This window comes from Moschus berezovskii, chromosome 25, assembly GCF_049115385.1.
Source record: "Moschus berezovskii isolate FMDL1 chromosome 25, NW_MosBer_1.0, whole genome shotgun sequence".
NCBI classification, from domain to species: domain Eukaryota; kingdom Metazoa; phylum Chordata; class Mammalia; order Artiodactyla; family Moschidae; genus Moschus; species Moschus berezovskii.
The window spans coordinates 7,670,351-7,693,240 of NC_142484.1; the positions used below are offsets into that span (position 1 = coordinate 7,670,351).

Consider the following 22,890-nt stretch of genomic DNA (forward strand, 5'->3'; position numbering starts at 1 on the left):
TCTTGTTGTTGTTCAGTCCCTAAGTGTCCGACTCTTTGTGACCCCATGGATTGTACCCCACCGGGCTCCTCTGTCCATGGGATTTCCCAGACAAGAGTACTGGAGTGGGTTGCCATTTCCTTCTCCCAGGGGATCTTCCTGACCCAGGAATCGAACCCCGCACCTCCTGCTTTGGCAGGCATTGGCAGGTGGATTCTTTACCACTGAGCCACCAGGGAAGCCCCTTATGTGATGTACACACAAGCCTTTTATAGGGGAAACAGTGCTTAGCCTTCCTCGAATTTGAGGGTCCTTTACCCCGAGAAGGTTAAGGGGCACTGATTTAACCTGACTCCATTCTCACTCCTAGTGTACAAATGAGGAAAACTGAGGCCTAAGAGTGCAGCTTGCTGAGCTCCTTCAACTGGTGAGTCAGGCCTGGAAACAGCTTCTGAGCTCTTTGCTTATCACCATTGGGCATTTATGTGTCGGATCTTGACCAAACCCCTCTGACAGGTCTTTGCATAGCAAACCCATGACTAAGGCAGACCAGGCCCAGCTAGAGGAGGCTGCTCTTCCGGTTCAGCTTTGGGGTTTAAGAAAGGTGAATCTTATTGGAAAAGTAGGGTTAACTAGGCAGTGAGGTGCTAGAAAGGGTGTTCCAAGCTGAAAGAACTGTGCGTGTGCAAAGGTCTAGGGGCTGGGGGGACACAGGTCAATCAGGGGACCGCAATTGTTCCTTGTGACTGGGACACAGGGAGCAGGGGCCTGGGAGATGCTCTGGAGAGGTAGCCAAGGCCCCCCTTCCCCTCAAAGCACTCTGGCTCAACCTATGTGCCCCAAGTCCCCAGATTATTTTCACTAAACTGTCACTGCAGCTGACTGTGTTTGACTGTTCAGCAAATGGGCACTGACCACCTCCTGTATGTGCAAGGTGCTGTGGTCACCTGGACATGGAGGCAGACATTGACTCAACTCTTATGCCCATAAGGGATAAAGGAAGAATGATGTGAAGGAAGCCTGTAGCTGAAGCCCTCACTAATCCAGGGTATTAGAGTAAAGATAAATCAGACAAAGAAATTATGGCAGGGATGGGAGAGATGCCAGGTAGGGGAGTTAGTTGCCTTGGCATATGGAGGAACTAAAATATTCTGAGTGTTGCTTGAGCTGAGAGAGAAAGGGAGAGGAGAGTTGTGGCAGGCCTGGGTGGGTTGGGGAAGGTGGATTTTGTTCTACCTGAGGTAGAAGCCTGCTCAGATTTGTACAGATGATGGAGAAGGACACCTGGCAGTGGGTGGCTCAAACTCCAGAGGTGGTAGACATAAGAGAGGAAGAGATGGATTTGAAAACCATTTATTAATAGGATACACTATATCAAAATTTAACTCAAACTGGATTATACACCTAAATATAAACCTTAGAACTATAACACCTCTAGAAGAGGGACTTCTCTGGTGGTCTGTGGCTAAGACTCCTTGCTCCCAATGCAGGGAGACTGGGTTTGATCCCTGGACAGGGAACTAGATCCCACATGCCACAGCTAAAAGGTCCCATATGTCACAACTAAGACCCGGTGCAGCCAAATAAATAAACTTTTTTTTAAAAAAAAGTACAACAACCTCTAAAAGAAGCATTGTTGTTCAGTCACTAAATCATGTCTGACTCTTTGCGACCCCATGGACTGCAGCACACCAGGATTCCCTGTCCATCACTAACTCCTGGAGCTTGCTCAAACTCATGTCCATCAAGTCAGTGATGCCATCCAACCATCTCATCCTCTGTCCTCCCCTTCTCCTACCTTCAATCTTTCCCAGCATCAGGGTCTTTTTCAATGAGTCAGTTCTTTGTATCAGGTGGCCAGAGTATTGGAGCTTCAGCTTCAGCATCAGTTCTTCCAAAGAATATTCAGGACTGGTTTTCTTTAGGATGGACTGGTTTGATCTTCTTGCTGTCCAAGGGACTCTCAGGAGTCTTCTCCAGCACCACAGTTTGAAAGCATTAATTCTTTGGCTCTCAACTTTCTTTATTGTCCAACTCTCACATCCATACGTGACTACTGGAAAAACCATAGCTTTGACTATGTGGATTTTTGTCAGTAAAGTAATGTCTCTGCTTTTTAATATGCTGTCTAGGTTTGTCATAACTTTTCTTCCAAAGAGCAAGTGTCTTTTAATTTTGTGGCTACAGTCATTGTCCACAGTGATTTTGGAGCCCAAGAAAGTAAAGTCTGTCTTGGTTTTGGTATCACATTGCTATATATTGTAGTGTATTAACATGTCACATACATAGGATTTTACATAGTTCCTTTGACATCAATTAAAAGAAAATTGTATTACTTCTACCTTTTATTCTTATGGCATTAGATATACAAGTGTTTTTCTTTGTTAATGTTAATGTGAACTGTCTTCTGGAATCCCTAGTGTTCAAGCTGAAGAACTCCTCCTGTAATCCCTGTGAGGCAATTGGCTATTAATACATCTTTTTCAGTTGTTATTGATCTGAGAGGATCTTTGTTTTGTCTCTTATCTTTCAGAAGGTAGTTTTGATCAAGATGGAATTTTGGTTGATAGGTTTTTTCCTTAGCACGCCTTGAATGCCTCCCTCTGCCTTTTGGTCTCCCCGTATTTTTGCTGAGATATCACCTAATTTCACTGGGGTAATTTTACTGGTCATTTTTCAAATGCCCTTTATTCCCACTATATGGTCCAACTCCTATTTCTATGCATGTCTCATATTTCTGTTATAAACTAGATATTTTAGGCAATACAACATAGGTACTCTGGGTACTGGACACATTTCTTCTGGACTTTGTTATAACGAGTACCAGCATTATCATTTTTTTGATTTCTGGTGGAGAATGTGAGTAATGATCCAGCCTTATTTTAATGAAGCTTGATCCCCACGTTTTGAGAAGCCAGAGCTGTGTATTAAATTAAGGATGTGCAGGTTATGAGGTTATGATCTGCTTCCCTGGTGGCTCAGCTGGTAAGGAAACCACCTGCAATGCAGGAGACCTGAGTTCGATCCCTTGTGGAGAAGATCCCCTGGAGAAGGGAAGGGCTACTCATTCAAGTATTCTGGCCTGGAGAATTCCATGGACTGTATAGTCCATGGGGTCACAAAGAGTCAGACACAACTGAGCAACTTTCACTTTCACTGGGTTTGGTAAAGATTTCTTAAATATGACACAAAAGCCCAGACAATAAAAGAAAAAAAAAATGAAATTTATTGAAATAAAACACTTTGTTCCTCCTCAAAAGGCACTATTATGAAAATGAAGAAAAACCACAGACTAGGAGGAAATCATTGCCAAAAAATATATCTGATGAAGAACTTGTATTTAGAATATATAAAAAATTCTTACAATTTAAAAACATAATCCAGTAAAATTGGGTGAAAGATTTGAATAGACATTTCCCAAGAAGACATGTAATGGCAAATAAGCACATGAAAAAATGTTTATTCATTGGAGAAATGCAAATTAAAACAACTAGAAGGACCAACATTATGAACCTAGAATTAAAAAGACTAACCATGCCAAGTGTGGGCAAAGATGTGGAGGAGCTGGAATTCTCATACGATGCTGGTGGGATACCACCACTTTGTTAAACAGTTTGGCAGTTTCTTTAAAAGTTAAACATATATTCAGCAATAAATGGAAATAAACTATCAAGCTACAGAAAGATGCCATAACCTTAAATGCATATTGCTAAGTAAAAGAAGCCAGTATGAGAAAACTATATACTGTATGATTCCAACTATGTGACATTCTGGAACTGGTATAACTAGAGATGGTAAAGAGATCAGTGATAGTCAAGCTTTCAGGGAAGATGGGGGAAGGGAGCACAGGGCATATTTAGGGTGCTGAAACTATTCTGTGTGGTACTGTAATGGTAGATACGTGACATTACATTAAACCCATATAATGTACAACACTGAGAGTGAACCCTGCGGGCTTCCCTGGTGGTCCAGGGCCTAAGACTCCGAGATCCCAATGCAGGGTCCCCATGTTCCATCCCTGGTCAGGGAACTAGATCCCGCATGCTGCAACTAAGAGTTCAAATGTAACTAGCAATTCCACAGGCTGCAACAAAGAGGGAAGATCTTGCATGCAACTAAGACCTGGCCCAGACAAGTAAAATAAACGGTTTTTTAAACAATTGTGAACCCTAATGTAAACTATAGACTTTAATAACAACGTATCAATATTGTTTCATCAACCATAAAAAATAGATCACACGGATACAAAATGTCAATGGAGAAACTGGGTGCAGATGGGAAAGGGGGTACTGGAATTCTCTACTTTCTGAACAATTTTTGTGTAAACTTGTGATGGACAGGGAGGCCTGGCGTGCTGTGATTCATGGGGTCGCAAAGAGTCGGACACGACTGAGCGACTGAACTGAACTGAACTGAACTGAACTGAAAACTACTCTAAAAAAAATCAGTCTATCTTAAAAAAGAACAGTAAAGTTAAATATGGGCCTCCCAGGAGGTGCTAGTGGTAGAGAACCCACCTGCCAGTGAAGGAGACATAAGAGACCTGGGTTTGGTCCCTGAGTTGGGAAGATTCCCTGGAGAAGGGCATGGCAACCCACTCCAGTATTCTTGCCTGGAGAATCCCCATGAACAAGAGGAGCCTACTGGGCTAAGGTCCATAGGGTTGCAAAGAGTCAGACACGACTGAAGCAACTTAGAGCATGTGTGTTAAATATACACCTATCGTATGACCCAGCCATTCCACGCCTAGGCATTTACCCAAGGGAAATAAAAGCATGTGTCCATGCAAAGACTTTTGTGGTCTATATATATACCACAGAATACTGCTCAATCATAAAAAGGAACAATGGCTTAATCTCAGAATAATTATACTGAGTGTAAGAAACAAGACAAAGTGAAGTGAAAGTTGCTCAGTTGTGTCCGACTCTTTTCGACCCCATGGACTATAGTGTCCATAGAATTCTCCAGGCCAGAATACTGGAGTGGGTAGCCTTTCCCTTTTCCAGGGGATCTTCCCAACCCAGGGGTCAAACCCAGGTCTCCCACATTGCAGGCGGATTCTTTACCAACTGAGCTATCAGGGCCTGCTATATAATTTCATTTCTATGAAAATTCTAGGAAAATGATAGCAATTTAGTGATAGAAAGCAGGTCAGTGATTGCTGGGGGCAATGGGGGCTGGCAGGTGGAAAAGAATGGTAGGAAAGGATTACAAAGAGGCCTGAGGAAACTTTTGGAGGTAACGGATATGTCCATTATTTGAATATGGTATTGGTTTTGTGGGGGTATATATTGTCAACAAAAATGAACCTTGAAGTATACATAGTTTATTTAATGTCAGCTATACCTCAGTCAAGCTGCTAAAAAGATCTATAGAACTTAGCCACTGATGGGATATGGCTCTTGGGAGACAGGGAGGAAAAAGACAACTCTAGACCAACTGAGTCGGAGAAGGCAATGGCAAGCCACTCCAGTACTCTTGCCTAGAAAACCCCATGGATGGAGGAGCCTGGTAGGCTGCAGTCCGTGGGGTTGCTATGGGTCAGACACGACTGAGCGACTTCACTTTCACTTTTCACTTTCACACACTGGAGAAGGAAATGGCAACCCACTCCAGTGTTCTTCCCTGGAGAATCCCAGGGACGGGGGAGCCTGGTGGGCTTCCATCTATGGGGTCACACAGAGTCGGACACGACTGAAGTGACTTAGCAGCAGTAACAGACCATCTGAGTAGATTCATGGTGTAGCGGACTCTTATCTGGAGGGGATACTGAAGGAGGGAGGTAACTGTGGGACCCTAAAGGAAATCAGTCCTGAATATTCATTGGAAGGACTGATGCTGAAGCTGAAACTCCAATACTTTGGCCATTTGATGTGAAGAACTGACTCATTGGAAAAGCTCCTGATGCTGGGAAAGATTGAAGGCAGGAGGAGAAGGGGATGACAGAGGATGAGATGGTTGGATGGCAACACTGACTCAATGGACATGAGTTTGAGCAAGCTCTGGGAGTTGGTGATGGACAGGGAGGCCTAGCGTGCTGCAGTCCATGGTGTCGCAAGAGTCAGACACAACTGAGTGACTGAACTGAGAAAGCTGTGGGACCCACTCTCATCCAAGGAGAGATGCCTGGGGGTGGGAAGAGCCCTCAGACTAGAGGAACAAATTTGGGAGTCATTGACCATCGTGCTGCCTGAAAGAAGTAGAGGCAGGGAACAGACATGTCATTCTGGATACAAAGTTGCTTCATAAAGATGTCTGTTCTTAAAGTAATCTGTGGATGGATCAAAGTTATAACTTCTAGAGACTCTCCTGGTAGTCCAGTGGTTAAGACTTCGAGCTCCCAATTCAGAGGACATGGGTTCAATCACTGATTGGGGAACTAAGATCCTGTATGCACATGGCTTAGCCAAAAAAAAATTTTAAATTCTAACAAGTTAAAAAAAAAAATTCTAACATTATTTGGGGAAAAGAACTAGAAAAACTGATTTAAAGTTCCTGTGGAAAACTGAACAAGCAAGAATAGCCAAGAGACTTCGGAAAACAAGTTAGGAGTCTAACCCTGTGAAAGTGTTAGTCACTCAGTCAAGTTCGACTTTTTGTGACTCCAGGGTCTGTAGCTGCCAGGCTCCTCTGTCCATGGAATTCCCCCAGGCAAGAATACTGGAGTGGATTGCCAATCCCTTCTCCAGGTTATCTTCCTGACCCAGGGGTCAAACCCAGGTCTCCTACATTGCAGGCAGATTCTTTACCATCTGAGCCATCTATAATGATTAAATAATTGTTATATAATAATTAATGAAGGGGGTACTGATACATATAGATCATTGAAAGAAGAATCTAGACACAGATCCAAATGCATACAGGAATTTAGTACATAAGAGCAGTATCTCAAATTTGTTGAGAAAAGATGAGTTTTTCATTATAAAGCATTAGGAAAATGGGAGGGAATTTTGTATATGATCAATTCCAGATGAACTCAAGATTTAAATGTAAAAAATGAAAACAAAAATACAGTCAGCAGCTAAGGGAGACATTCTTTTAATCATCGCAGTGTAGAAAAATTCTTTTTAACTGTGACACAAAACCCAGAAGCCACAAAAATTTATTTTACCACACACAAAGTTAAAAGGATAAACTGAAGAAAATACTTACAATTTACATCCTGAAAGGCTATTTTTCCTTACAGATGAATCAAGTACCAAAAAACAGTGGAGAAATGGGCAAAGATCAGAACCGTTCACAAAAAGGACACACAGCTCTTTCATGTATGAAACAATGCTTGAGCTCACTTGAAAGAAAAGGAAATACAAACTAAACCTTCACCAAGACACGATTTTCTCCTTAGCAGTTTGTAAACATAAAATAACCTTGTTCCTCATTGATTGGTGAGTGTTGTGGAAAACAGCCCTCACACAGCTGGAGACTGGGGAGGTGTTTCAGGCACAGCCCCAACAGATGGACATGTGGCAAAGTTCTTCGAGATGACAATTTTGGAGGCTTTCCCTGGTGGTCCAGTGGTTAAGAATCTGCCTGCCAATGCAGGGAATGTGGGTTTGATACCCGATCAGGGAGCTAAGATCCAACATGCTTCAGGGCAGCTAAGCCCTGAAGTGGTACATTGAAACTACCGAGGCCTCTCACTCTAGAGCCCACATGCCACAATTAGAGAAGACTGCATGCCACAGTGAAAGCCCAGTGCCACCAAAAAGTAAATAAAATGGTCCTTTAAAACAAGATGACAATTTTGACTTGACCTTTGGCTGAACAATTCTTCTAGGAATTCACTCCGTTTCATATTTGAATAATGCTGTTACAAAGTCTTCAGTCAGTTCAGTTCAATCACTCAGCTGTGTCTAACTCCTTTGCTACCCTGAGGACTACAGCACACCAGGCCTCCCTGTCCATCACCAACCCCTAAGCTTGCTCAAACTCACGTCTGTTGAGTCAGTGATGCCATCCCACCATCTCATCCTCTGTCATCCCCTTCTCCTCCTGCCTTCAGTCTTTCCCAGCATCAGGGTCTTTTCCAATGAGTCAGTTCTTCACAACAGGTGGCCAAAGTGTTGGAGCTTCAACTTCAGCATCAGTCCTTCCAATGAATATTCAGGACTGATTTACATAACTTTCATACTTTTACAGAGTCTTAGTGACTCTCTATAGCAGGGATCCCCAGCACAGTACCAGTCTAATGGAGCTGGGCCGTACAGCAAAGGTGAGTGGTTGTCTTCCACAAAACTGATCCCTGGTGCCAAAAAGGTTGGGGGCCACTGCTCTATGGCACTGTTTGGAATAGCAGAAGTGTGGAAATATGTGCCAGTCAATAAGAAAAAAAGAGTACACCCATACAGAGTAGTACTATACAGCTGTCAAAAGGAATTGCAGATAGGAAACCATGTGATTTGTCTACACTAACTCTCTAACAACATCTAGGTACTTACAATTCAATTCTGATACTAATTCCCAGAATTAGCACAGGCCCAATGAATCTCAGTTCCACAAGAGGCCAGCCACAAATGGAATCCCCAGGTGACCCATACTCCTGTCTGGCTGACTACAAATTTGGGGATGCCCATAACCCCCCTCCTCAGGACTGATAATTCAGTAGAAGACTCAGAACTCAGGAAAATGCTTTATTCACTGTTCAGTTCAGTTCAGTTCAGTCGCTCAGTCGTGTCCGACTCTCCGCGACCCCATGAATCACAGCACGCCAGGCCTCCCTGTCCATCACCAACTCCCGGAGTACACTCAAACTCATGTCCACAGAGTCAGTGATGCCATCCAGCCATCTCATTCTCCGTCGTCCCCTTCTCCTCCCGCCCCCAACCTTTCCCAGCATCAGAGTCTTTTCCAGTGAGTCAACTCGTCGCATGAGGTGGCCAAAGTATTGGAGTTTCTGGTTTATTATAAAGGATACAATTGAGGAACAGCCAAATAGGAGAGATTCATAGGGAAAGAGATAGGGAGGGAGCCACGTTTCCCTGTAATCCCAACTCTCCAGTGCCTCGCCCTTCCTGGAAGAGCTGGGGAAGCTGAAAGTTCCCACCCTCTAGATCAGTTTTTTTGGCAACAGCTACCATCCTGAATAACCTCATTAGCATAAACTCTAGTGTGATCTATAGGAGCTCATTATGAATAACAAAAGACATTCCTATAACTCTGGAAATTCCAAGGGTATTAGGCGTTCTGTGCCAGGAACCAGGGACAAAGACCAAATTTGTATATTTTTATTATACCACACTTGGTCACATACATTTAGATTCTTTCTCTGGACGGACATAAATGATCACTTACATTGTTTCCAGGAAGGAGAACCAGCTGGCTGGTAGTCAGGGGAGGGAGGTGACTCTTGGTTCAAAATTCGAAACATACATGTGAATATATTACCTATTTGAAAAACTCTTAAAAATATTCTACAGTCCTTGTCTTGGCTTCTAATGTCTGCAGCCTCCAGGCTTCACCCCCATGCTTCTTGGGAGCCACTCAGAGAGGAGGGAGGGGAATTACATTTAGATTCCTCTGCCACCTGACCCCTTAGACATCTGTCTTCTTTCTGTTCCAGATACACTCGCCTTTAACCTTTCTCTGGGCAGCAATTCTCTCTACTGATAACACCCACATCTGAGCTCCTTTATTGAGATCTAGTTCTAAACCCTTCTAGTATTATCTTATCCAAATCTCAAACAGTATCCTTTTTAGTGTAATACTCATTTTACAGATGAGGCAGTAGATGAGATTAAATCTGTTGTGCTAAAGTCATACAGAAAACTGGATTTTGAACTTAAGCTATCTGGCACCAAAGAGGAAGTCTGAATCACTACTCTAGATAGTCTTTCCAAAGCTCCTGTTCCTCATCACCACCACCCGAGCATAGGCAAACTTGACATAGTTCATCACAGTATATGGGGTTCTCTGGTGGCTCAGGCAGCAAACAATCCACCTGCAATGCAGGAGACCCGAGTTCAATCTCTGGATTGGGAAGATCCCCTGGAGAAGGAAATTGCCACCCACTCCAGTATTCTTGCCTGGGAAATCTCTTGAACAGAGAAGCCTGGTGGGCTACAGTCCATGGGGTCACAAGAGGCAACTGCAGCCCAGAGCAAGGACCAAGGCTCATTCTGAAAAAGACCTCACCCTGCAGGCATTTCTAGACTGACATACAGACGTTTTCCTTTGGAGCTCTTTTTGGTCCAGTAGGTCCCAGGCCCTCTTCTAAGGACTGCATATAGCTCATTTCATTCAGTTCCGTGGGCTCTGTGTGGGTCTCAGCATCCACTAAGATGTTAAAGAGGAGAAACAGCGGGATGACTGGTCACCAGTGGGAAGCGAGAGCTAGTACAGGGCCTGTGCTCAGGGGTCTCAACCACTGGTACCTAAATCTGACAGACACCCCCCACCCCCGCAAAACTCCCTCCCTTCCCCCACCCTGGGTGAAGGACCCAGACCAGGGCCTAAGCACAGCTGATGTCCTGTGGGCATGAATTTATTAGGAGTCAGGTCAGAGTGGGTACAAGTTGCAGGTTGGGAAGAAGGGGCAGGAGGCATGGGCAGCCCTGCCAGCCTGAGGCCAAGAAGACAGGAGGCTGGAGGGGCCACAGTCAGTAGAGCATTGGGCCAGCAGGCAAGCAGACAGGCTGTTCTTCACCCTGCAAGTATCAGCGCCAAGGACACAGCAGCAGCTTAGAGAAGACTGGGGGAGGAAGGACAGAGAGCTGCTCAGAGGAAGCCTGCCAAGCTCACACAGCAAGGGGGTGCAGAGCTGGACACTTGCCCAAGCCTCCTGGACCCCAGGCGCCATGCCCCTTCTTCCCGTTCTGTTGGGCTCCCCCCAGCTCCTGTCCCCTACTCACTGTGGAGGGTGTAGGTGCCTGGCTCCAGTGGCAGCTGGTTGGGCAGGACAATGAGGAAGCCCCTACTCCAGGGCCAAGCTTGGGATGAAGGGCGGTGCCACTCAGCATTGTAGGAAAGGCACTTGGATAAGACAGGCAAGGGGCAGGGGCGGTGGCAGCAGAGGCTGCGGTGAGGGGGCAGGGCACACAGAGGACAGCGGGGTGGCGAGAGGCCAGGGCCCCGGGGGAGGGGGACCTGGGCCTTTGGGTAGCTCCTTTGAGCCCTGCCATGGTGGGGGTGCCGCTCCCGAGTCCAGGCCCAGTGGGTCGGCTCCTTGGCCATGACCTGCATGAGAAGGGTGGATGGTAAGTGGTAGGTGGGAGGTCCAACCTCTTTCCTCCACCCTGGGATGCTGGTGGGGCGGGGGCCCTCACCTCCTCGCAGCTCTGGCGTCTCACAACGGCCCTGAAGCCCATCCGTGCCCACAGCTTGTCCCTCTGATGCAGGAAGTCTGACACTTGATGATGCCAATCTCGGCCCAGGGCCCACAGAAAAATCACGCTTTTGGGGTCCTCCGGGTCTTCCTCCATGTCATTTGCAAGGTACCTGGCCACAGAGGTGGGGGGGTGGGGGGAACAGAGGTCCTAAGCATCCGCCCTGCCCCCACCCTGCGACTCCACGTGGGCATCCCCACCAGGCACCCGGGCCACTCACAGTGCCAGGAACAGATTGCTGTGGGTGTACTCGCTGAGCGGCAGGTTGGCACGCCGGAAGTAGACCAGCACCATGGCCAGGAGATACTGCGGACACAGAAACGGGGAGGGTTCGAGTGGGCACTGCGGGCAGGGGAGGGCACTGTGCCAGGCCCAGCAGGCAAGTTCTGGGTGTGGGGCAGGCCTAGAAAATCCAGGGTAAAATGGTGCAGGCGGACCTGCAAAGACAAGGGCTTAAAACAGGGGCGCTCCCTCCACCAGACCAGGGGACCCAGTGCATTAGCAGCATGCAGGCCCCACTAATTCAACCTTCCCCGAGTGAGCCTGGACTCTCCCCCACTCTCACCTTGTCTGAAATCTGGAAACAGGGATCTTTGGAGAGGAAATCCTGGAGGAAACTGTGCTCTGGGGGAGAGAGAGGAGAAACGGTAGACTGGGGTTACCACCCTCACCCCACGAGATGAGAGCAGCATTCTAAGTTCCAAAGCCCGAGCCCCCACTGAACCCACTTTCTGACATTTCTGACATGAACCCCCCCACACACACAACCTGCCAAACCGGAGTCGCCTGAGAAGGGACAGGACCGAGACACGGGCAGGCTGAGACCCCACCTCTCACATCAGTTCACGCTGGCTCCTCACAGTCCCCCTGTGCCAGCCCCCAAGTGGACTCACCCAGAAGGTGAAGGAAGGCCTGGAGCTCCTGGTGTCGGCGGAGATGGGAAGACTCATCGCCCTCACCTTGAGGGCTCCAGCCCCTCAGCTTCACTTGGGTGCCAGCTCCAGGGACTGTGGCCGGATCTTGGGCATCACTCATCTCTTGGGGGGTTGGGGGAGGGTGGGGTGGGGTAGGACAGGGTGACCTGTAAAGAAAGCAGCCCCAGGACTTGGCAGCTACCCCATTAGCCCCGCACAAGTCAAGGGGATCAGTGTGGCTGGCCTGACAAACGACCTCCAGAAGGTGGAGGGATAGGCATGGAGAAACGGGGGTGGGGGTTGTGGTGAGGCGACAAGAAAGGCAGCAGAATTCCTGGGAGCTACAGCACCCTCACCCCTCCTCTTGGCACCCCAGACCAGGCCAGAGAGTAACAACAGCAGCAGCGAGTGCCTCTGGCGGTTTCCTAAGTGCCTGGAGCTGTGTTAAAACCTTTAACTTATTTCGTCCTGGTAAGCAGACCCATTTTGCAAACACAGAAGCTGAAGCATGGAGGTCTCACGGCCACTTCAAGGTGGATCCTGTCTGACCCCAAAGCCAGAGACTCAGGGCGCCTCTTGCCACCCAATTCACAACCACCCCCTTACCCTTCATCAAGCAGCCCTGAAAAAATCAGCAGACCATTACTTCACAGAGGAAAAACTGAAGCCTAGAGGCAGGAACGTTATCAGAAAAAAAATACTGGGGTTTAAGGCGAGTTTTGAGGTGGAGCCACCACAAACACTTGGAGCTACGAAGAGAGAGACTCCAACTACAGGGCTCGGGTGAGGGTCCCTCCAAAACGGCTTGGTCAACCTAGGGGCCTCCATCTAGGTTCCCACAACTAAGCCCAGCCTCCTCCTTCCAGAAGACTTACCTGAGCTCAGGAGTTAACCTACAGCGTAACTCCAAGCCCACCAAGTGCGTTTATATAGCCGCAGAGCTGCCCCGCCCTAGAAGCCCTCCACCAATCAGGCCCCTTCCTGGGAAAGGGTGTGGCTTCTCGTCATCACCACTCACCTCTACTTGGAGTTAACCCAGTCAGTCTCCACCACGCACCTCCCAGCTGCGGCTCTCCTGGGTAAAGGCTTCTCTCAAAGTTTCATCACCTACAAGACGCGTGAGAGCAGGCCAGCGGGACCCCAGGGCCAGAAAGGCGGCAGGAGCCTCCCTCCGCCCTTTACAAATGCAGTGCCAAGGTGCGGGACCTAGAATGCTACCGGCCTGGGTTGCGGCGCGTGGCTGATGAGTAAATTATAAATATTCAGTGATCGTGCCTTGCTGGGGAAGGGTCGCTGGTTGTGTCTCTGTTTATTTCAGATACAGGAATCCAAAAACCTGGGAACCAGAGAGGAGATTGTCTTGGAATGAGAATTCCCTGGGGCCGCATTCCCATTCCAAGGTCCTGTAGGGATATGAGAGCCCCGCCAGCGGCTCCAAAGTGGAGGAGGAAGGCTTTGCCCAGGACCACCAGGTTCAACCCCTCCACACCGCGCCTCCCGGCGCCCCACCAAGCAGACCTTAAGCCTTTCCATCTTCACTGACTCAGTTACTCTTTACTCTTTAGTTTTATAGGACAGTCAGCACCTACATGTGACAAGTGACTTCTCCCCCCTTTTTTCCCGTAATAAATACACATAACTTAACTCGAACAATTTGTACTGCCTTAACACCCTGTAAGTTCACAGTTTTGAGTATTCACGAAACAATAGCTCCCCATTTCAAAATTTTCAACTGAGGACTTGGGGGATAAGAAGGAAGAGGATATTAAACTCGAAGTCATCGAACAGGAAAACAGCGAGATTCACTTTACAGTGAAAATGATGACGCATCTCAAGAAACTCAAAGAATCATAATGGGTTCCCAGGAATTCAGTCAGGTTTCTCTTTGAAGATCAGAGAATTGCTGATTTTCACACTCCAAAAGAACTGGGAGGGGCTTCCCTGGTGGGTCAGTGGGGAAGAATCCACCTGCCAATGCAGGGGCCACGGGTTTGATCCCTGATCTGGGCAGATCCCACCTGCTGCACAGCAACTAAGCCCAGGCACCACGACGATTGAGCCTGTGCTCTAGAGCCCTCGAGCCACAACCACTGAGCCCACATGCTGCAACTGCTGAAGCCTGTTCACTCTAGAGCCGGCGCTGTTCCTCACAAGAAAAGCCACTGCAACGAGAAGCCCTTGAACCGCAACTGGAGAGTAACCCCCGCTCTCCGCAACTAGAGGAAAGCCCTCGCAGCAATGAAGACCCAGCACAGCCAAAAAGAAAATAAATAAATAAAAATTAAAAAAAAAAAAAGAACTGGGAATGAAGAAGATGTGATCTTTTAAAAATAGTCCTTTTAGTAAAATACAAACTTTTATATTAACTAATACATGTGGAATCTAGAAAAATGCTCCAGATGATCTTATTTGCAAAACAGAAATAGAGACACAGATGTGGAGAACAAATGTATGGCCATCAAGAGGAGAAGGGGGACGGGGTGAATCGGAAGACTGGGATGACATGCAAACACTATTGACACTATGCATAAAAGAGAGAGCTAATGAGAGCCTACTGTGCGGCTCAGGGAGCTCTACACAGTGCTCTGTGATGATCCAAAAGGGGAAGAAGTCCAAAAAAGAGGGGATATATGTATACATGGGCTTCCCAGGTGGCTCAGTGGGAAAGAATCTGCCTGCCAATGCAGGAGATGTAGGAGACACAGGTTTGATCCCTGGGTGGTGAAGATCCCCTGGAGGAGGAAACAGCAACTCACTCCAGTATTCTTGCTTGGAAAATTCCATGGACAGAGGAACATTGTGGGCTACAGTCCATGGAGTCTCAGAGAGACACGACCGAGCTACTGAGCACGTGTGCATATGTACATGTCTAGCTGATACACTTTGCTGTAGAACAGAGGATGAGATGGGTAGTTAGCATCATTGACTCAGTGGACGTGAATCTGATCAAATTCTGGGAGATACTGAAGGACAGGGAAGCCTGGTGTACTGCAGTCCATGGGGTCACAAAGAATCGGACATGACTTAGCGACTGAACAGTAACAGCAATAGAAACTAACCCAACGTTGTAAAGCAGCTGTGTTGTTGTTTAGTTGCTAAGTCACATCTGGCTCTTTTGCGACCCCATGGACTATAACCTGCCCGGCTCCTCTGTCCATGGGATTTCCCAGGCAAGAACACTGGAGTGGGTTGCCATTTCCTTCTTCAGAGGGTCTTCCCTACCCAGGGATCAAACCCAAGTCTTCTTCATTGGCAGGCAGATTCTTTACCACTGAGCCACCAAGGAAGCCAGAGCAACTATACTTCAGTAAAAAATTTTAAAAACAAGTAAAACACACACTTCTAAACTATAGAACGTATTTGATCACTGTCTGCAATCATCTCGCTTCCTTATTTACTTACTTCTCATGCATTTTCCCCACCGGGTTACTGCCTTCAGAACAGGCACCTTGTCAGCCCCCAGACCCTCTGTGCTGACTCAGAGTCTGCTGTTGCTCACATTTGGATGAGTGAATGAATGGTTACAAGGCCCTTGTGAATTTCTCCAAGAGCACCCCAGCCCTGCCCTCCGTCACCATCCTCCAGCCACAGCAGCTTCTTTCAGTTCTCCTGTCAACTCTTTCCTCCCCGACTCCAACCCCTGTTGCCCCAGGACCCTCATACATGTGGCCCCCTCCCAAAAGGACAATGTGTCCTTCCTTCTGGGAGGACGCTACTTCCTACGCCATGTATGCTTTCCCATGTGGTTTGGTTCAGTCAGTGGAATTTGAGCAGATATTGTTTATGCCACATCTCAGTAGAAGCTTTAAGAGCTCCAAGGTGGTTAAGCCTTTCCTCTTTTCCATCTGCCCTGGGTCAAGTGTACCTCCAGGTAGTGGGAGCCTCTCCGGCCTGGGGTCTAGGATAAAGACAACATAGGGACTTCCCTAGTGGTCCAGTGGTTAAGATTCGGTGCTTCCACTGTAGAGGTCTCAGGTTCAATCCCTGGTCAGGGAACTCAGACCCCACATGCTGTGTGGTATGCCAAAAAACAAACACACACACATTCAAGCTGAACAGTAAAGGACGCGTAATATGAATAGGAAATAAACTTTTTGAAAATGCTAAAGGAAATTCTCTAGGCAGGACACACAAGAGAAGAAAAAGACCTACAGAAAATAAACCCAAAACAGTTAAGAAAATGGTAATAGGATCATACATATCAATAATTACTTTAAATGTAAATGGATTAAATGCACCAAGCAAAAGACAGCCTGGCTGGGCAGTTGAAAATGTTTGTGTATGCATTTCCACTTACCACAGCACTCTGCTTGACCCCCCAATTGTATGTAATATTGTATTGTTAGGTTAATCATGTTCCCAATATGGCTTGAAACTGTAATTATCTTTTATTTTTTGTCTGGCTACTGATTGTGAAAACTTATAAACACCTTTTACTATTATGATTATGTAACTATTACTCAATACCATTATATCATGATTGGTCAACAGAAAAATAATAGAATTCTATATCACCAAAACAACTATTTAGTAGAAAAACCTGTAATCACTTTTTAAAAATCCAGATGCATATAAGAATTATCTTGGAAGTTTTTGAAAAATACAAATGCTCAGGTATTGCTTTTTTTCTCCAAAGTTCGAGACCTGTTTCTAATGAGCAGCCTTGTTTGAAAGCAACTGGACTATGTGAGGATCTTTTACTTTTAACTACTTTGTTTCACTTTTTCTATTTTATATTCAGTGCTGCCGTTTCATTTAGTTTATGTTTTCCAATTTCTCCATCTCTCTTTTTTTTTGTGTTCTTTCTCAAGCTTTTATCAAGTGAGGTAGAAAAGCTTTTGTATACATTATAAATTTTTTAAAAATTAGAAATCTAGAAATTAATTAAAATTTTTAATTAGACAATTCATCTTTTCTAAAATATATATATTATACATACATATTAAATTTTTTTTAAATTATGACATTTTGATTTTACTTGTTTGACTTAATATGAACAGAATGCTAGATTTCTAGTTTAAAAAACAGGTATGCAACAAGCAACAAAGGTTTACTGTACAGAGAATTATAGTCGATATCTTATAATAACCTGTAATGGAAAATAAGCTGAAAAATAATATGCATGCATATGTGTAACTGAATCACCTTGCTGTGCACCTGAAACATTGTAAGTCAACTGTACTTCGGTAAAATATATATATTAGGAAAAAAATGAAAAAGAATATATGTATAACTAAGTCACTTTGCTGTACAGTGAAACACTGTAAATCAACTCTAATTCAATTTCTTTTTAAAAAGAGACCCCTTACTGAAACTCAAACTAAAAGTCTTAATTTATCTCCTTAAAAAAAACTTGTAATATACAGTGGAACTACATGTAATTTTGTTCTGTATTTTCCAAGTCTCATGTAAATGTGTTATCACGCTTTCATAATTTAAAGAGAAAAGGAGACTCTTGTTAAACATTTCCTCTAATTCCTCTTTTAAAAAAAAAGAAAAGAAAAACTTCTGTTTTGAAAGCTGCTGAGATTTTGGATATCATTGATATCAAATAATTATTAATATTATTAGGTTGGATTTCCATTTCCTGCCCTAACAAATTACCACAAACTCAGTGGCTTAAAATAATGTGAATCTATCATCTTCCAGTTCTGGAGACCAGAAGTCCAAAAGGGGTCTCAGTCTGCTAAAATCAAGGTGTGGGTAAGGTTTAATTCCTTCAGGTGGCCAGCCTCATTCCTTGGCATCTGGCTTCTGGCTTCCTTCCTCCTCTTCAAAGACAGTAGCATAGCTTCTACTAACTCTGATCCCTCTTCCACTTTTTTTGTCTTCTCCTCTACTATTAAGGACTCTTGTGATTACATTGGGTCCATGTGAATAATCCAGGATAATCTCCCCATCTCAAAATCCTTAATTTCATCTGTGAAGTCCCTTTTGCCATGTCAGATAATATGTTCATGGGTTCCAAGAACTGGGATGGGTACATATCTGGGAGGTCATTCTTCTGCCTACCATATTTATCACAGCATAATTTCTACTGAGCTAACTAATATACTGTTTATAAAATAATTGTGCTACAAGCTAGAGGCATACGTCCATTTATTGTGTTTTGCTTTATTGTGCTTCACAGATATTGCATTTTTTACAAATTGAAGGTTTATAATAACTGTCAAAAAGAATAGTCAATAAACAATCTACAGTAGGAATAGAAAAGAGTGTTTTTATTTTTCATTTCTTGGTTCTTTTGCTTTTTGGCGCACTGCACAACCTGTAAGACCTTGGTTGCAGGATTTTACTTGCCCCTGGCAGTGGGAGCGTGGAGTTCTAACCACTGGACCACCAGAGAATTCCCTAGAAAAGAGTTTTATTTGAAACGAGCTGAAGACTGTGGCCTGGAAGCCAGCTTTCCTGATTACTCTGAGGAACTGCTCCAGAGGAGCAGGGTTTTCAGCACAGTTTTATAACTGGTCAGAACAAAGAACATTAAACAAATCAGAAATACATTCCTTCAAGGTTTTGAAAAATGGACCATAGAGAACACAAATCAAAACCATAATGAGACATCAGCTCACACCAGTCAAAACAGCTATCATCAAAAAATTTGCAGACAACAAATGCTGAAGAGAGTGTGGAGGGAAGGGAGCCCCCTCCTACACTGTTGGTGGGAATGTAAATTGGTATAGCCATTATGGAGAACAGTATGGAGATTTCTTAAAAAACTAAAACTAGAGCTACCAACAGCAACCCACTCCAGTATTCTTGCCTGGAGAATCCCACGGGCAGAGAAGCCTGATGGGCTATACAGTCCATGGGGTCACAAAGAGTCTGACACTACTGAGCAACTAACATTAACAGAGATACCGTATGATCCAGCGATCCCACTCCTGGGCATATACCTGGAGAAAAACATGGTCCAAAAGGATATACGCACCCCAGTTTTCACTGCAGCACTGTTTACAGTAGCCAAGACATGGAAGCAACCTAAATGCTCATCAGCAGAGGAATGGATAAAGATGTCATACATAGATACAACAGAAGGCTAAAATGAAAGTCGCTCAGTCGTGTCTGACTCTATGTGACCTCATGGAATTCTCCAGGCCAGAATACTGGAGTGGGTAGCCTTTCCCTTCTCCAGGGGATCTTCCCAACCCAGGGATCGAACTCAGGTCGCTCAAATTGCAGCCGGATTCTTGGGAAGTAATGGAATGTTACTCAGACATTAAAAAGAATGAAATAACGCTATTTGCATAAACATGGATGGACCCAAAGATTGTCAAACTGAGTGAAGTAAGTCAGTGAAAGAAAAATACTGTATGGCATCATTTATATGTAGCATCTAAAAAGAAGTGAACTTATTTACAAAATGAAAATAGGCTCACAGATTTAGAGAACCAAATTATGGTTACCAGGGGGGAAGGGTCGGGGGGAGGAATTGTTAGAGAATTTGCGATTGACATGTACACACTGCTGTATTTAAAATAGATAACCAACAAGGACCTACTGTAAAGCACAGTGAACTCTGCTCAATATTATGTAACAACTTAAATGGAAAAATAATTTGAAATAGATGCACGCATATGCATAACTGAATCCGTTTGCTGTATACCTGAAACTATCACAACATCGTTAATCAACTATGCTCCAACATAAAACAGAAAGTTAAACAAACAAGAAATCAGACCAGCAAGTACACAGTGAGTCAGTATGGATTTGGCACCTGGGAAGTGGTCTTAAGCAAAAGAGGACCAGCACTGGTGTCCCAGGAGGCACTTAATCTTTACTTTTAACGTGGATATTCTTTACTGCTGATCATCGCGTCTTTTTATTTAATAATGAAAGCAGCTAACTGACCACCTCATGTGAAGAGTTGACTCACTGGAAAAGACTCTGATGCTGGGAGAGATTGGGGGCAGGAGGAGAAGGGGACGACAGAGAATGAGATGGCTGGATGGCATCACCGACTCAATGGACATGAGTTTGAGTGAACTCGGGGAGTTGGTGATGGACAGGGAGGCCTGGCGTGCTGTGATTCATGGGGTCGCAAAGAGTCAGACATGACTGAGTGACTGAACTGAACTGAACCCATGTATAAGCCAGAATGACTTTCCCACAGCTCAATATGTGAACGTTTCTTTTATCACAACCATATGTTGAGCTAATCTATTGGCATAATTTTTCCAACAGCATTTGCTCACTTTGTGTTTTTGTGTCACATTTTGGTAATTCTTCCAAAATTTCTAACTTTTTCATTTTTATTATATTTGTTATGGTGATGCTACTATTGCAAAAAGATCATGACCCTTCATTAATTTTATTTCTTTATTTTTGGCTGTGCTGGGTCTTCACTGCTGTGTGGGCTTTCTCTAGGTGCAGAGAGTGGGGGCTACTTTTTGTTGTAGTGTGCGGGCTTCTCATTGTGGTGGCTCCTCTTGCTGTGGAGCACGGGCTCTAGGTGCAAGGGCCTTAGTAGCTATGGCATGTGGACTCAATAGTTTTGATTCCCAAGCTCTATGGCACAGGCTCAGTAGTTGTGGACACAGATTTAGTTGCTCCACAGCATATAAGATCTTCCTGGACCAGGGATTGAACCCGTGTCTCCTGCAGTGGCAGGTGAATTCTTTACCACTGAGCCACTAAGGAAGCCTTGATCACGACTCTTCTTGATCCATCATCATGAAGGCTCAGATGATGGTTGCCATTTTTAAGCAGCAAAATATTTTTAAATTAAGCTTTGTACATGGTTTTGTTTTGACATAAAGCTCAGTTCAGTTCAGTTCAGTTCAGTCGCTCAGTCGTGTCCGATTCTTTGCGACCCCATGAATCACAGCACGCCAGGCCTCCCTGTCCATCACCAACTCCTGGAGTTCACTCAAACTCATGTCCATCGAGTCAGTGATGCCATCCAGCCATCCCATTCTCTGTCATCCCCGTCCCCTCCCGCCCCCAATCCCTCCCAGCATCAGGGTCTTTTCCAGTGAGTCAACTTGTCGCATGAGGTGGCCAAAGTATTAGAGTTTCAGCTTTAGCATCAGTCCTATTGCACACTTAATAGACTATAATAGAGTGTAAACAACTTTTATATGCACTGGAAAACCAAAAAATTTGTGACCTTGCTTTATTGCAGTATTATTTTATTGTAGTAGTCTGAAAGTGAATGCACAATAACTCTGAGATATACCTGTATTTATAAAAGATACATGAAAAAACCTCAGTTCAGTTCAGTTCAGTTCAGTCGCTCAGTCGTGTCCGACTCTCCGCGACCCCATGAATCACAGCACACCAGGCCTCCCTGTCCATCACCAACCCCCGGAGTACACTCAAACTCATATCCACAGAGTCGGTGATGCCATCCAGCCATCTCATTCTCCGTCGTCCCCTTCTCCTCCCGCCCCCAACCTTTCCCAGCATCACAGTCTTTTCCAGTGAGTCAACTTGTCGCATGAGGTGGCCAAAGTATTGCAGTTTCAGCTTTAGCATCAGTCCCTCCAATGAAAAACCTAAGATAGTCCTAAAAGATGCGTGAAACACATTCAGAAGTAGAAGTGAGACCACTAGGTGGCGCTTCAGAGGGCTCTGAGGAGTTCTGATCCTAAATGTCTCAGCGCAGAAAGAATTCAGTGAGAGGCAGAGTGATAGATCTGAAGTGATTTATTACAATAGGACTCACAATAGGACTCTTGTGAGACTTACAAGGGGGTAGGTGAGCATCGCACTACCCTGAGTACTTCAGTTCAGTTCAGTTGCTCAGTCGTGTCCAGTTCTTTGCGACCTCATGGACTGCAGCATGCCAGGCTTCTTTGTCCGTGACCAACTCCCAAAGCTCGCTCAAACTCATGTCCATCGAGTCGGTGATGCCACCCAACCATCTCATCCTCTGTCGTCCCCTTCTCCTCCTGCTTTCAACCTTGCCCGATATCAGGGTCTTTTCAAATGAGTCAGTTCTTCCCATCAGGTGGCCAAAGGATTGGAGCTTCAGCTTTAGCATCAATCCTTCCAATGAATATTCAGGACTGATTTCCTTTAGGATGGACTGCTTGGATCTCTTTGCAGTCAAAGGGACTCTCAAGAATCTTCTCCAACACCACAGTTCAAAAGCATCACTTCTTTGGTGCTCAGGTTTCTTTATAGTCCAACACTCACATCCATACATGATGGCTGGAAAAACTATAGCTTAGACTAGATGGACCTTTGTTGGCAAAATAATGTCTCTGCTTTTTAATATGCTGTCTATGTCGGTCATATCTTTTCTTCTAAGGAGCAAATGTCTTTTAATTTCATGGCTGCAGTCACCATCTGCAGTGATTTTGGAGCCCAAGAAAATAAAGTCGGTCTCTGTTTCCACTGTTTCTCCATCTATTTCCCATGAAGTGATGGGACCGGATGCCATAATCTTTGTTTTTTGAATGTTGAGTTTTAAGCCAGCTTTTTCACTCTCCTCTTTCACTTTCATCAAGAGGCTCTTTAGTTTTTCTTTGCTTTCTGCCATAAAGGTGGTGTCATCTGCATATCTGAGGTTATTGGTATTTCTTCTGACAATCTTGATTCCAGTACTTAGTGCATTATATTTTTATAACCAAAGGAAAAATGGGGAGAGAACAAGATCTTCATCTTCCTCATTCTTGGATAGACATCATGCTTCCATTATCAGCTCCTCCTCCAGGTTGGGCTGGGGAGTT

At 45.1% G+C, this 22,890-nt stretch overlaps 1 protein-coding gene across 1 annotated transcript; it reads right to left on the bottom strand.

The window, feature by feature from the left end:
• Positions 1-10,631: 10,631 nt before the first annotated feature.
• Positions 10,632-12,350, bottom strand: SPDYC (speedy/RINGO cell cycle regulator family member C). The gene is made up of 6 exons (XM_055414951.2): positions 12,194-12,350; positions 11,866-11,924; positions 11,521-11,606; positions 11,241-11,412; positions 10,827-11,151; positions 10,632-10,666 (listed from the first exon to the last, which is right to left on the bottom strand). Exons 1-6 carry the CDS (start codon positions 12,333-12,335, stop codon positions 10,632-10,634), a joined length of 819 nt encoding a protein of 272 aa, XP_055270926.2. The 5' UTR covers positions 12,336-12,350.
• Between the last annotated feature and the right edge of the window lie 10,540 nt (positions 12,351-22,890).

Bases quoted from the DNA above. Each gene is read 5' to 3' on its own strand.
- SPDYC (XM_055414951.2), bottom strand. From the start codon at position 12,335: ATGAGTGATGCCCAAGATCCGGCCACAGTCCCTGGAGCTGGCACCCAA. The intron at 11,152-11,240 runs GTGAGGGCCCCC...CTTCTCATGCAG, and splicing joins GACGCCAGAGCTGCGAGGAG to GTCATGGCCAAGGAGCCGAC. The intron at 10,667-10,826 runs GTGAGTAGGGGA...TTCCTCCCCCAG, and splicing joins AGGCACCTACACCCTCCACA to TCTTCTCTAAGCTGCTGCTG.